The following is a 12,825-nucleotide window of genomic DNA, read 5'->3' as shown; positions in this document are numbered from 1 at the left end:
GTTGACGCTCCCCTCAGTGTTAAACGTCGTTAAGCTAAATTGAGGCATGTTTTTCAGAAGATATCGACCATTTTTTGAGATAATTGAGGTGTTATCGCTTGTTTGGGGTAAAGTTATGAAACGGAATGAGTTTAAGCTCGATTTTAACAATGTTTGACGAGTGTAGGTAACATTTGTCAACAAGCCAGTAACTGACAGGTGTTTTCTGGTTCCTTCAGTGACGGGATGTTTAGGAAAACCACATGGAGGACTACAGCTAGTGATGCTGTGAGTCTGCACCAAGACCAGGCCCTCAACACAACCATATTCCTCCTCAAATCCTTCGGCCCCACAGGTTTCCTGCTCAAAGAGGAAGGAGAGGCCAAAAACTTTAAAGTGAGTTGTTCAGGGATTCAAGTTACCTAAGCTGTATTAATGTACTCAGTGGTTATGTGCTATTTTGATGTTGTCCAGGTGTGTCTAGGTAACCCACATACCTGCACATGTCCTGTGTTCATCAAAGAGCAGGAGCCATGCAAACACATCTGCTGGTTTGTCTTTATGTTTATCCATCTGATATATTTACATTTATTCCAGCATTACTAGAAAGAATGAAGCATCATTTTTTTACCTTTCAGGCTTTTACTGCGGAAATTCAGAATACCCCAGGAACATGAATGTGAGTTGTTTTAAATGCTAAAAACTGTCAGAGCTTGTTTCATAGGTTGACACATAGAAATTACTTTGCTCCAGATTCATTCCAGCCTGGGCTTGTGGAGAGACAGATCTTGGAGATACTCCATGGTTTACACCAAACCAAAACCCACCGGATGCAAAATGATCCACCTCCGACTTCTGGGACACCAAGCCAAGCCATCACAGGTCCGGATCCTGGAAGTGTGCGCCGGAAAGTGATCCAAGCCCAGGATGTGTGTCCTATCTGTCAGGAGGAGCTGCTGGAGAAAAAACAGCCCGTGTGTTACTGCAGGTGTGTGGGTCAGGGTTTCACTCAGAAAATTTTGCGGTTAACTTTTGGTGACCCTCAACAGCATCATGGGTCGTAGTTTTTTTCCAGCCCAGATTCTCTGCACTGTCTCTGTGTCTTACAGGTTTGGTTGTGGCAACAATGTCCACATTTCCTGCATGAAAGTGTGGGCGGATCACCAGAAACTCTCAGATAGAGAGGAAACAGTGAAGTGCCCCCTGTGCAGGGAGGAGTTCAGCTCTTTGAAGCTTCTCCAGGGGCAGGTGAAAAATGCAGCAAGGCTTTTTACTGCAGCTGAAAGAGAAAAGGCAGAGAGGCACCTGGGAGTTGTGTGCCACAGCTGCAGGATCAGCCCGGTCTCTGGGACGTGCTACAAGTAAGAGAAAGGCAACTGTAAAGTGAGGAAGAATAACAATATAAGGGTATTAATACAGACTGCGCTTCCTCTGTCTCCAGATGCACAGTCTGCAGGTACCTCTATCTGTGTGAGGCCTGTGTGAAGACCGGCTCCCACCAACAACATGTGTTAGCCTCTCGAACAGTAAGCTCTTCTGAGTTGATGATAATATTAAAATAAAGGACAGAATGATTAAACTGATTAATGATTAAAATCAATGATTTCCTCTCAAAGAAGAGAAAAGAAAAGTGGCGCATCAGGGAAGACTCAGTTAGAGATGAAACAGGAACACAATCCAAGGCCGTAAACAAGCGGTGAGTTTCTCAACACGTCTTCAAGATTTGAAAAGTGAGTCCAAATTTAAGTCTATGAATAACTGCTGCTGTTTCTGTAAATTCTTCAGGATCAGCTCTGTAGCTGATGACCCTCTCCCAGAAAACGTCCTGGCCAGTCTTCCTTCAGTCAGGGTGAGACCTGGGTCTCAGCTTTTAGATGTGGGACTCCAGTGTCGGATCTGTCTGCAGGATTTCAGCCTGGGTCAGTGTGTTCGAACTCTGCCCTGCCATCACAAGGTAAACAGACTTAATTTCATGAATCTGGGTCTGTCAAATTTAATAACAGTGTCCCCAGACAGCCTGTATTAAATTAAAAAAAAAAATAATAATAATAATAATAATAAAAAATAATAATAATAATAATATCAACACTGTCCCCAGACAGCCCGTATTTTATAGAAAAATAAATAAATAAAAAAGAAATATTAAATAAAGACAGATAAAAAAATAAATAAAAAATAAAAAATAAAAATAAAAAATAAAATAAAATATAAATTTAATAACAACACTGTCCCCAGACAGTCTGTATTTCATAAAAATAAATAAATGAATAAATATTAAATAAAAAAAGAGTAAAAAATAAAAAAATAATAAAATTAAAATTGAATAAAATAAAATAAAAACTTAAAATCAACACTGTCCCTAGACAGCCCGTATTTAATAGAAAAATGAATAAATAAAAAATAAATATTAAATAAAAACAGATAGAAAATAAATAAAACAAAAATAATAAAAATAAAATAAAATGAGAATTTAATATCAACATTGTCCCCAGACAGTCTGTGCTTAATAAATAAATAAATAAATAATAAGAACAAATAAATAAAAAGTAAAAAAAATAAAAATAAAATAAAATAAAATAAAAGTTTAATATCAACACTGTCTTCAAACAGCCTGTAGTGTTGATAAGATGGAGATTTTATTGCTTTCAAGTGACTACTGAGATCATTCAAAGTAACAACATAAAGATTTGAAGAACTGACAGAAACCCCTCCTCTCTCATCCTCATGCCCTGCCCTGTTCACTCCCATACTCCAGTTCCACTCAGACTGTGTGGACCAGATCCTGCTGAAGTCCAACTGCTGCCCTCTGGATGGATTTGTCCTCTATAACCCCCTCGCTCCAAGAAGCAGTGAAAGGAAAACCCCGTCTAAGGTCGTAGCAAAAGGAGCTGAACAGAACTTAGAGGACCTGTTTGTCCCTGGGGTGGCACTGAGACATCTAAACCCGTCCTCTCAGGGTTGTCCTACAGCAGAGGAGCTGACAGGCTGTGCAGTCACATTTAACACCTCAAAACAGAGGAAACAGAGTCCTGAGATCAGCTCGTCTGTTATTAAATCCAAAACAAAGCAAAAGCTAAGTTCACCTCATAAATGTTGTGCAGTGACAAACAGCAGAGAGCAGGCAGAGCTGGACCTGAGTGTGGGATTAAGTAAACCAGAGACAGCAGACTGTCCTGTTCGGCTCACTAGACTGCAACCTAAGACGACAAGCACAGCAAACAGAGAAATGTCAGTGCTGAGGATTACTGGAGTAAACACAGGGCAGCAGAGAAAGACTTAAACCAGCTTCATTAAAGAGGAACATGTGACAGAAACGATGTGGACGAGCTTAATTCTTCTGAATGAGTCAGGCTGAGAAATCAGTGGTATCAAGTTAGTTTATTAAGTCAGAGCACAAAAAGGCGAGACTAAGAACACTACCATTATTACAGAGTCAACACAAAAGGTGGCTAACTTCAGAACAGAAGCCCACACACAAAAGGAGCGCACAGTGAAACACACTAAAATCATACAGATACATTCAGCTTCATCACTTTGAGCTGGGAGTGGCAGTAGGTTCGAGTTTAAAGAGTCGTCCGCACAAAGTGTCGCCGTAAGCCGGGATACATCGCGTTGTCAAGCTGCTGAAAGCAAAGAGAAAAAGATTAAGTGCTCAAATTGTTGCTACATTAAAAACTACAAAGCTCCATTTGTACACTCCTTTAAACAGACACACACTCTTCATCCTAACGCTGGAAACAACGCTCTAACTTCTCATGACCCAGACAGAAAAACCCAATCATCCATGCATCTCTGCGACTCTTAAAGATGGAGGAAAACAGCACGAAAACAATGTCAACAAAGCTACAGGATACATGAAATGTTGCTTATCTATTTACACAAAGAAACAGCTGATAAATACTACAGGAGTGAAACATTTTTCAGTTTATACTTAATCGGAAGACTCAATCTGGTGCAGGAAACGTCTTAGCTGGATGGGTTAACGGTGAATATTGCTAGGAGTGCTAATCTCTGGTGTTTGTGTTGTTTTCATGTTTTTGCCCAATGCTAGAATCCAGGTCAGTTTGATATTGCCAGGTTGTTGTCGTGGTATGTACATGTAAATAATTGAGGAGTTTTACGCCTGTTAAGGGACGTTTTAAAGTGTGGTGTGCTTTGTTTGACTTCAGACAAAAACTGCTGCAGGCATACACGTGACATCGTAGTTTTACATTTTGTTGAATTAAACGTACGTCCTCCTCTGTGAGGTGACGCCAACATGCTGACTTCACACACACCACAGCTGAGGCTGATGATAGTGCAAGACGGGAGTTTACAAAGGTTACAATTCATATAAAGAAGGCATGACTCTCTTCTTGTGTCTTAAAGACGAAAAAATCAACATGTAATTTAGAGCGTCCAGGATGGACCGACCTTCAGGGGTCATCAATCAACAATCAGCGTCTTTGTGGACAAAGTTTCAGCACCATTAAATCTTCTATTCAACTCTTTCTTCAGTGAATAATCTAAACGTTTGGCAACTCAGGTTGTAAATAAAAACTCAAAGGCACCAAAAAAGAAGCAGCAAAAAAAAAGACAGAGTCTGTTGATTTTTTTTGGAGCGGTGCAGTCCTACCTTTGCTAAAACCATGCAAATAAATCAGCCAGAAATAACCCAACATTTTCCAGTCACAAAATCAGAAATTAAATGAATCATTCAGTCTTTTAATGGAGCAAAACAGTCTTCATCCACCCCAAAGAGACTCCTGTTTTCATGCATCCTAAATTATCATATGATGTAAAATATCAGCTTTCTCTCCCTGCTCAGGAATAATTCGTGTCATTAGTTAAAAAGTTGAATTTTAGTGACTAAGCCGCTTCCAATCACGACTCCCTGAATCCTCAACCAGATGTCGGGTAATCTCCGTCTCCTTTCGTCTCCTTTCGTCTCCTTACGTCTCCTTTCGTCTCCAGCAGGCATTTTTGGTGAGGTTAAGTGCACTACACGTCCAACTGTATCTGCTGTCTCACCGCCGTTTGGAAATGCTGTTTCTGTACGCAAAGTGAAGATTTACAGGCAGAAAGAAGGCACCCTCTCCAATGCCAGAACTGGGGATTGTGGGATATCGTGTTCACCTGGACGTTTTGCTGTGAAGGATCTCGCTGGTGATGTTCAGATTGGGGAGGATGAGCAAACACGGTGCGCGGACGCGTCTCACAGCAGCTACATGAAGCTTGAAGATGGCGAAGACGTTGTTTCTTCAGCTTTCTTTGGCAAAGTTGTACGATCACAGATGAAGAACAACGATGCCTTCATGAGCACGGCGGTGAAGACGTCTTTAAATCACTGTTGTGTTTGCTTTTTGTGGCGTGTGATGTCAGAGGAGAACGGCTGCTGGATGAACACGGTGACAGGACATGAGATGCTTTCAGTCTGAGCCACGCTCTAACTCCTCTTGGTCAGAGGTCGCCCCTCACGGACATGCTTGGCACTCCTCTTTTCCGTCTTCCCCTTCTCCCTCACCTTCCTGAGGCGCCGTGGAGGCGGCGTCCCCCTGGACTCGCTGTCCTCCTGAGCGCTGGATGTGTCCATCCCGTCTCGCTCTTCAGGAATGTTAGGAATAGCTCCGCTGCTCCCATCCAAAATGTTCCTCAGAGCAGGGTCCTCCGGGGTGCAGGTGGCCGTGGTGCCGCTCTCGCTGCTGCTCAGGTCCTGCTCCTCCACGTAGCGCCCCCCTCGACTGTGGTGGGACAAGGACGAGGCTCTGATGGAAGGTCTGTCTCGCTCCGTCTCGCGGATGCTCTGCTGAGGCTCGTTCATGTCCACACCTGAGTCCAGGCTGGTGTCGTTGCTGCTGGTCGGGCGGTGGCGACCCTGGAGCTCGATGATGGAGTGGCGAACTTGCGCAGCAGGCTTCCCGTCTAAAGAGACGAACCAGGCTCTGGGGTGAGACGACAAGGGCTTCCCCCGGGTCAGCTCCAGCAGGGTCCGCTCTGAGATGCCCTGCAGCTCGCTGGGTACCCCGTGCCCACTGCTGAAGCCCTCCATCCCAGCCGCTTCATTCAGAGTCCCGGGCACGGAGACAGAGGACTCCAGCAGGTTGTTGTAGCGGCCCCACACGCTGGGGTTGGGGCCTTGGCCTTGGGGAGGCGTTTCCAGAGGCTGGGGTTCGTCTTGGCCGCTCTGCTGTGGGCTGCTCCCGCTTTGGGAGTGGTGGTGAGGCGCTTTGGGGAGCGTCTGGGTGTAGCTGTCTTTACTTGCCGGCTCTGCGTCGTACTCCACTCCGTTGCGGGGGAAAGTGGCAGACTTGCAGCCGGACAGCTGCTGCTCCTGGTTGTTGAGCAGCTCCGGCGCCTGGATGATGGCCACCGGCTGGTTGTAGAGATGAACCAGCTTATCCTGAAAGAAGTTGTCGGTGTTGAGATTCCGGTTGTGCTCTGATTTCTCTCTGATTCGAGCCACCTCATCGTTGTTGATGTAGTGAGACGACTGCTGGGAGCCTTTGAGGCGATCCAGGGCGATGTTCTCGTAAAAAGGAGCCGCGGGACGACTCCCAGGATCCTCCACGTAGATGTTGTAGTTTGCCTTGTGTCTGGGCGTGGTTAAGGGCTCACACTGGACGCTGCAGGAGGCGAGGCTATTCTCACCTGAACGGAACAGGAGACCCTCCTCCATGTGGGTGGAGGTGGTTTGGTCTTTTTTCACCACGGTGAGTTTGGAGAAGCGGGCCCTCCTCCTCCGCCTGGGCTCTCGGTGAGAACTTTGGGGAAACAGATCGTAATGAAGACAGAATAAGGAGGCTTCATCGAGAATGAGCAGATGTTTGTCGTGTTAATGCGACCTGTACCTGCAGTGACACAGCAGTAAGGAGAGAAACCCGATGACGACAGCGAGCGTTCCTCCCAGAATCCCCACCAGCAGGTAGGTGTGATAGGATAAGAAATCCAGAGAGCTGCCATGTCCCAGATAATCTGCATTCAGACAGAAATGTTGTCATTACTCCACCTTTAGGTCAGAGATAGCGATGAATCTGAGAGGTGGTGTTGTACCGTTTGCTGAAGGATGGGGGGCAGCGATCCAGTGGCCCAGATGGGAAGCGGTGTAGGTCCACACCAAGCCATCACCGAGCGTCTTCACGATCCCCAGACCCTGATTCTCCCAGGCGCCTTCACAGGAGTCAAAGTGTGTTCAGGTGAACGTTACAGATTTGAATGTGTCACAGTCGTCGTTAGCGACAGGTAACTTTCTCACCTGTCTTAAGGTTGAACGCCCAGGCTGGTACGGTGTCAGCAGCCCTGAGACGAGTGCCGTGCTCGAGGGGAAGGCTGATCTGAATTGGCCCCCGAATTTGGAGCTCCTCGCCGCCAGAGTATAGCAGGACGTTCACAGCCGCCACAGCTTTCAGCTCAACGTTTCTGAACACTGCAGACACAAAGACAGGTAAAATGAGAGGAGAGGAAGTTTGTTTCCTGCGCATTGCACATTAAGTCTAAAAGTCATTTAATCCTCATGAGCTCACCTGACTTGCTGCTGATGATGCCCGGTGTGCAGTTTGCGCAGTCTTTAGCCAGGTGATGCTGCGGCACCGTCAGGTACGCTGTCAGTGAAGAGATGTTGGTCTTATCGGGCATGGTGAGGAGGTTCTTAGGGAACTTAACCCTCGGCTGGGAGGAGCTGTCTGTAAAAACAAGATGACACATTTCTTTATTAGTTTCTGGAGGTGGAGGGTTTTTGTTTTTTATTGATTGAAAAGTTAAGTGTGTCGTCTTACCAGGTAACTTTCCTGCGATGATCACCGAGTCTTCAAACAGCCAGATGTTTCCCTGGGTGTGAGGGAGCAGCGGGAGGGTAACAGCAGAAAAAACTGGAGAAGGATAAAGAAAAGGTGAGTCCAGCTCTGTGTTTGTATACATAATACACTTAGTTTTTGATTTCTGATTGCTGGGGCATGTAGTTGTTGATTTCCAGCAGCAGGGGGCACACTACTTGCACCCTCCTCTAAAGGCTCAGCTGTCTGGCTCAGCAGCACAAAGGGAGGCAGCTTTCATAAAGCAGACAGATGACACTGATGACACCTGCTCCGTGTTTGCTTTAAAATACCTCCTCCCTGCGTCTATTCAGACCAGAGGAAACCCACCCCCCATCACATCCACCCTGTGGCTGAGGAGCCCCCACCCCCCTCGCGTTTGACTCAGCGGAGGACAAAGACCGTTTGCTGAGGCAGGGATTTATGAGTCTACATGCAGCTGCAGAGGCGATCAATAAAGTAACATGTGGAGATTAGCAATGACTGTCAGTGACAACGTGTGTGTTTCTGCAGACACTTCATTAAAGCGTGATGAGGATAAATAATGCAGGTGAGGAAGCGAGCAGCCTGAGCACGTGTCTGCCTGATGTGTTTCTGTCAGAGCATCTCTCAACATGTTGAAGCTGAGGGTCAGGGTCAGGGTAGCATCCCGGCACGGAGCGTTGTCACTCACTGGGTCTCTTGTTGGTGCTCCACGGCAGCGGGCTGGGGACGTATCCCTCCATGTTTCCCAGCAGAGTCAGACTGAGTCCTGGTCTGTAGTCCAGCCAGAGCAGAACCTCGCCCCCTTCTCCTGTTTGGGCCGAGCTCTTAAGGGTGTGGTTGACATAAATGTCCACAGAGGCCCCCTGTAGAGGCTGGCGGGTCACCATGTCCCTCACCAGGACTTTCAGGGCAAACGGAGACTCTGCAGAGAGAAAGAGTTGGATGTTACACGTGTGTCTGCATGTGCCCTGTCTTTCCTGTCAGCTGTCCTCACCAACCTTTCTGTCACCATGAAAAAGAGATGAGGCAGGATGGAGGACTACATCCAAACACAGAGTACTGTTAACTGTCTTTCCCTGCTTTCATGCAGAGAAAAAAAGCAGACTTGACTGGTTTGGACTTCCTGTGGAGTTTTCCCACATGTCCTGGGTGTTTATGTTAGTGATTAAAGACGTCACTGTGCAGTCTCAGCAACAGCGGGTGACCAATTGCTCTGTTGTTACATCATGAGTCTGAGAATTGCATGGAGTAGATCATCAATAGAAAGATCTGATTGGTTTGGATGGAAAGAAGCTGATGTGTAATGCTCCATTCGAGGATATTAAGATCCATAGATCCATGGACACAAATCACCTAATTTCTCTAAATTATGATATTAAACATCTCACTGAATTATCTTTATTATTATTTTATATATAATTTACAATATATACATATATAATAATAATAATAATAAGAAGAAGAAGAAGAAGAAGAATTATTATTGTTATTATTATTATTTTACTATTGTTATATAATATATATAAATAATAGTAAAAATAATAATAATAATAATAATAATAATAAATATATATATATTTACTGTTATTGTATAGTCTATTATTATTACTGGATTATCTCACTGAAATAGGTTGTTGTCCTGTGTCTCAGTGTTAGTGAATGAGCCGTGGTGTGTAGTGAGAAATGACACGGAAGTGGATCAAAGCTAATTTTGACATCTGTCACACAAACTGTATTAGAAACCTCAAAGTGGGTGGATTTGAAGATGAAAAGATGAGATCCACAGCAAGCTGCTTCAGTAATGAGTCATAGTGGGCATGGGTAACAGCTCATTTCCATTTCCTGTAACAATGACTGATCCAACGTGAGCGTCTTTCTGTGTTTGTTTACCTGCTGTTACACCAGAGGGCCTCACAAATCTCCCCGGGCCGCTTGGATCGGTGCTGGACGGGTCTCCAACGGCAACAGCGAGGCTATTGTCCCCGGGAGAGGAGGAAGAAGAGGAGGGAGAGGAGAGGCCGCCGCCCTCATCCGCTGCTCCCACCGCCCCATCCAGGCAGGAAATCAGAAGCAACGACGGGAGAAAAAGCAGCAGAAGCAGCGGCGGCGGAGGCAGGTGGCGTTCAGCAGCGGGCATGACGAGACGGGCAGCGGGCTTAAAGACATACCGGACCGCGAAGAACCAGCGTGGGAGCAGGAGAACGTGGTCACGGGATGTTTGTCTCCAGATCACGAAGGCCTCGAGGCTTTCATGGTTTTCTTGTAGCGATGCCCCGTGAAGAAAGGATGAGCTGGTGCTGAGGCTGGGCGTGTGTCAAAGATCGTTGAGGATGGAATGATGTATCACTCAGTGTTTGAAGATCTCACGTGTCAAAAAAAGGAGTAACGGTGCCCCCCACATGTCCAAATTGTCTACATTCATATTGTAAGTATAAAACATGATCATAATGAAGGTTACTGTTATGCCTTTTAATAATAGGGTGAGACTTAAATGGCCTTTTGTGTACGCAATAGCTTAAAACAACAGAGTGAAACGTCTTGTGTTTGTACAATCTTTGAAAGGACGAGGGGGGCCCTTACATCATATGAGGGGTTATGGGGTCTGTGATGCTCTCTGTCGCTTCTGGCCAAATTTTCCATTCAAAATGCAAATATAGCAACAAAAAAACCAACTGTATTTTTTTCTAAAAGATGGGGAACAATTTATACAATTATTGAACAAATCTGACAACAAGAAAGCGATCAAAAGTCTAAACATGTTGTTTTCTGAATGTTTTCATTGTAAAAATGGATTAAATTTCAAGTTTTAGTATTTGTTCATTTTTTCAAATAGGAGTGAGACTTCAGAACAAACCAGCTTTGATTTCTCCTTATGGGGGGGGACTGTTTACAATAACACACTCTCTTCACAACTTCTTTTTAATATTTGCTCACCTGGGTGACAAAATGCATCTATAAAACATCTGTGGAGGTGTCACTATGTTTTTTTTTTCCAGAATCATAGGTTTTATAAAGAATACGTTGCATACCTTGTTCACACTTTTGGGCCTCCATATGTAAAAATCAAAAATAAATTATCCGTACACTGCAGAAAATTTTAAATATATAAAAAACTCATCTTCATTTTTATCTATTTTATTTTTTAATCTGGAATCAAACTCGTGGCTTCAGCCCCCAACGTTTCCAAACTCGGCGTCTCTCCCAACTCAGCCACAACCGGGACAAGGCTGGACTGGGCTCCGGGCGTATTTGTCATCTATATTTTGGCTACAAGACTTGAAAACTCAACCAAGGTCTGAGAAGGCTTTGACCTCACCACCTGTGGATCACTGGGCTGCCTCCATAACCACTGGGCTACACAGGCACACACCTGCCTGGTGCTCACACACTTTTAGCTTCCTTTGGAGACAGGATGTGACAAGAAGTCAAAGGGAGCAAGATTCAAACCTATGACTTCTTCATTCACAGTCAGGGTCTTAAACTCCTGAGCTACAAAGACACAGAAAGCTTCAAGTTTTTCTCACATTTGATGTTCTTCCTCTCAGACACTGAACTTTGGAAATCCTTCACTAAGATTTGAACTCAGGACCTCAGGAGTCAGAGTCAGGGACTAAAGCCGCTGCTCCACACATCATAGGGTAGAGTGAGTTATGTAATGGAGAGCAGGTGGGAGACTAGAAGGAATTTTTTCAGTGTTAAATTTGTTTTGTACTCTTATTTTGGAAGCTAGCTTTTCATTGTTTGCTTTCCGGAAGTGGCTCAAACCCTTGTTGTTCGCGACAGCACCCCCTCGTGCATCATCAGTGAGAGACATGTTAAAAAGTTCATATTTATTCTTCGACGTCTGACTGTACACACAACTGGGGCTGAGCATTGTGTTTCAAGTCAGCCGGAAACAAAGAGGGAATTAAAGTTTGATTCTCACAGTTAAAGACACTGAAAGGTCTCTACCATGGTTAAGAATGTTCTGGGTTAAATTTAGATATGTTACACTCTGATTTTTCCATCACTGTGGTCATTCGCTCCTCAATTTGAGTCCCCAAACAGCTCCTGGATCACTCTCAGCCTACCTCCCACCTGCTCTCCATTACAGAGCACATCCCAGCCTATGATGTGTGGAGCAGCAGCTTTAGTCCCTGACTCTGACTCCTAAGGTCCTGTGTTCAAATCTTAGTGAGGGATTTCCAAAGTTCAGTGTCTGAGAGGAGGAACATCAAATGTGAGAAAAACTTGAAGCTTTCTGTGTCTTTGTAGCTCAGGAGCTTAAGGCTCTGACTCTGAATGAAGAAGTCATGGGTTTGAATCTTGCTCCCTTTGACTTCTTGTCACATCCTGTCTCCAAAGGAAGCTAAAAGTGTGTGTGCACCTGGCAGGTATGTGTCTGTGTAGCCCAGTGGTTATGGAGGCAGCCCAGTGATCCACAGGTGGTGAGATCAAAGCCTTCTCAGATCTTGGTTGAGTTTTCAAGTCTTGTAGCCAAAATACAGATGACAAATACGCCTGGAGCCCAGTCTAGCCTTGTCCCGGTTGTGGCTGAGTTGGGAGAGACGCCGAGTTTGGAAACGTTGGGGGCTGAAGCCACGAGTTCGGAAACGTTGGGGGCTGAAGCCACGAGTTCGATTCCACGGCCCGACCGGGGCTAGGGGGTGGCCTTGTCCCCTCCGAAGTTTGAGAGGGTGTCACCTGGGGGTTATACCAGGAGACATGAGGAGCAGCTGGAATTTTGAGAAGAAGAAACTCAAGCTCAAACTCAAGCTCAAACTCAAGCTCAAACTCAAGCTCAAGCTCAAAGCACAAAGCTCCAGCTCCAGCTCATGCTGTTGCTGTTGCTGTTGCTGAAGCCGCTTAGCCAATTATAATGCCAATGCTAATTATGCTAATGCTAATTAAAATGGTCATGCTCATTGGTCTACATCTACTTCTTAACTTTGTAGGATGTAGAAAAGAAAGGTACTTTTCCTAGAATGAAGAAAGTTTGAAAAAGTAAGGAACTTTTTCTAGAACGTAGAAAGGAAATAAAGTTTGTATAAAGTTTCTTGAGTTTCTAGAACGTAGAAAGTAAAGTGTCTAGACA

At 45.0% G+C, this 12,825-nt stretch overlaps 2 protein-coding genes across 4 annotated transcripts; one reads left to right on the top strand and one right to left on the bottom strand.

Annotated features, from left to right (window-relative positions):
- The first annotated feature begins 24 nt into the window (after positions 1-24).
- zswim2 (zinc finger, SWIM-type containing 2) lies at positions 25-3,287 on the top strand. Of its 3 annotated transcripts, none has more exons than XM_074664814.1 (9): positions 25-375; positions 454-530; positions 618-658; positions 733-967; positions 1,089-1,340; positions 1,421-1,505; positions 1,599-1,675; positions 1,765-1,933; positions 2,735-3,287. In XM_074664814.1, exons 1-9 carry the CDS (start codon positions 226-228, stop codon positions 3,257-3,259), a joined length of 1,611 nt encoding a protein of 536 aa, XP_074520915.1. In that variant the 5' UTR covers positions 25-225; the 3' UTR covers positions 3,260-3,287. The 3 variants fall into 3 exon arrangements, with proteins under 3 accessions (XP_074520915.1, XP_074520914.1, XP_074520917.1); XM_074664813.1 differs by having other exon boundaries at positions 1,596-1,675; XM_074664816.1 differs by having other exon boundaries at positions 364-375; positions 744-967; positions 1,596-1,675.
- A 2,117-nt stretch (positions 3,288-5,404) lies between these two features.
- Positions 5,405-9,888, bottom strand: fam171b (family with sequence similarity 171 member B). The gene is made up of 8 exons (XM_074664812.1): positions 9,642-9,888; positions 8,440-8,673; positions 7,731-7,823; positions 7,479-7,637; positions 7,211-7,381; positions 7,009-7,125; positions 6,807-6,930; positions 5,405-6,719 (listed from the first exon to the last, which is right to left on the bottom strand). The coding sequence occupies exons 1-8, from the start codon at positions 9,886-9,888 to the stop codon at positions 5,405-5,407; spliced, it is 2,460 nt and encodes an 819-aa protein (XP_074520913.1).
- Positions 9,889-12,825: the final 2,937 nt, after the last annotated feature.

This window comes from Halichoeres trimaculatus, unplaced genomic scaffold, assembly GCF_033239565.1.
Source record: "Halichoeres trimaculatus isolate MK-OKI-2021-1 unplaced genomic scaffold, fHalTri1.1 fHalTri1_scaffold_24, whole genome shotgun sequence".
NCBI classification, from domain to species: Eukaryota; Metazoa; Chordata; class Actinopteri; order Labriformes; family Labridae; genus Halichoeres; species Halichoeres trimaculatus.
Note: the sequence above shows the minus strand (reverse complement) of the source record. Positions and strands in the feature narration are given on the sequence as shown.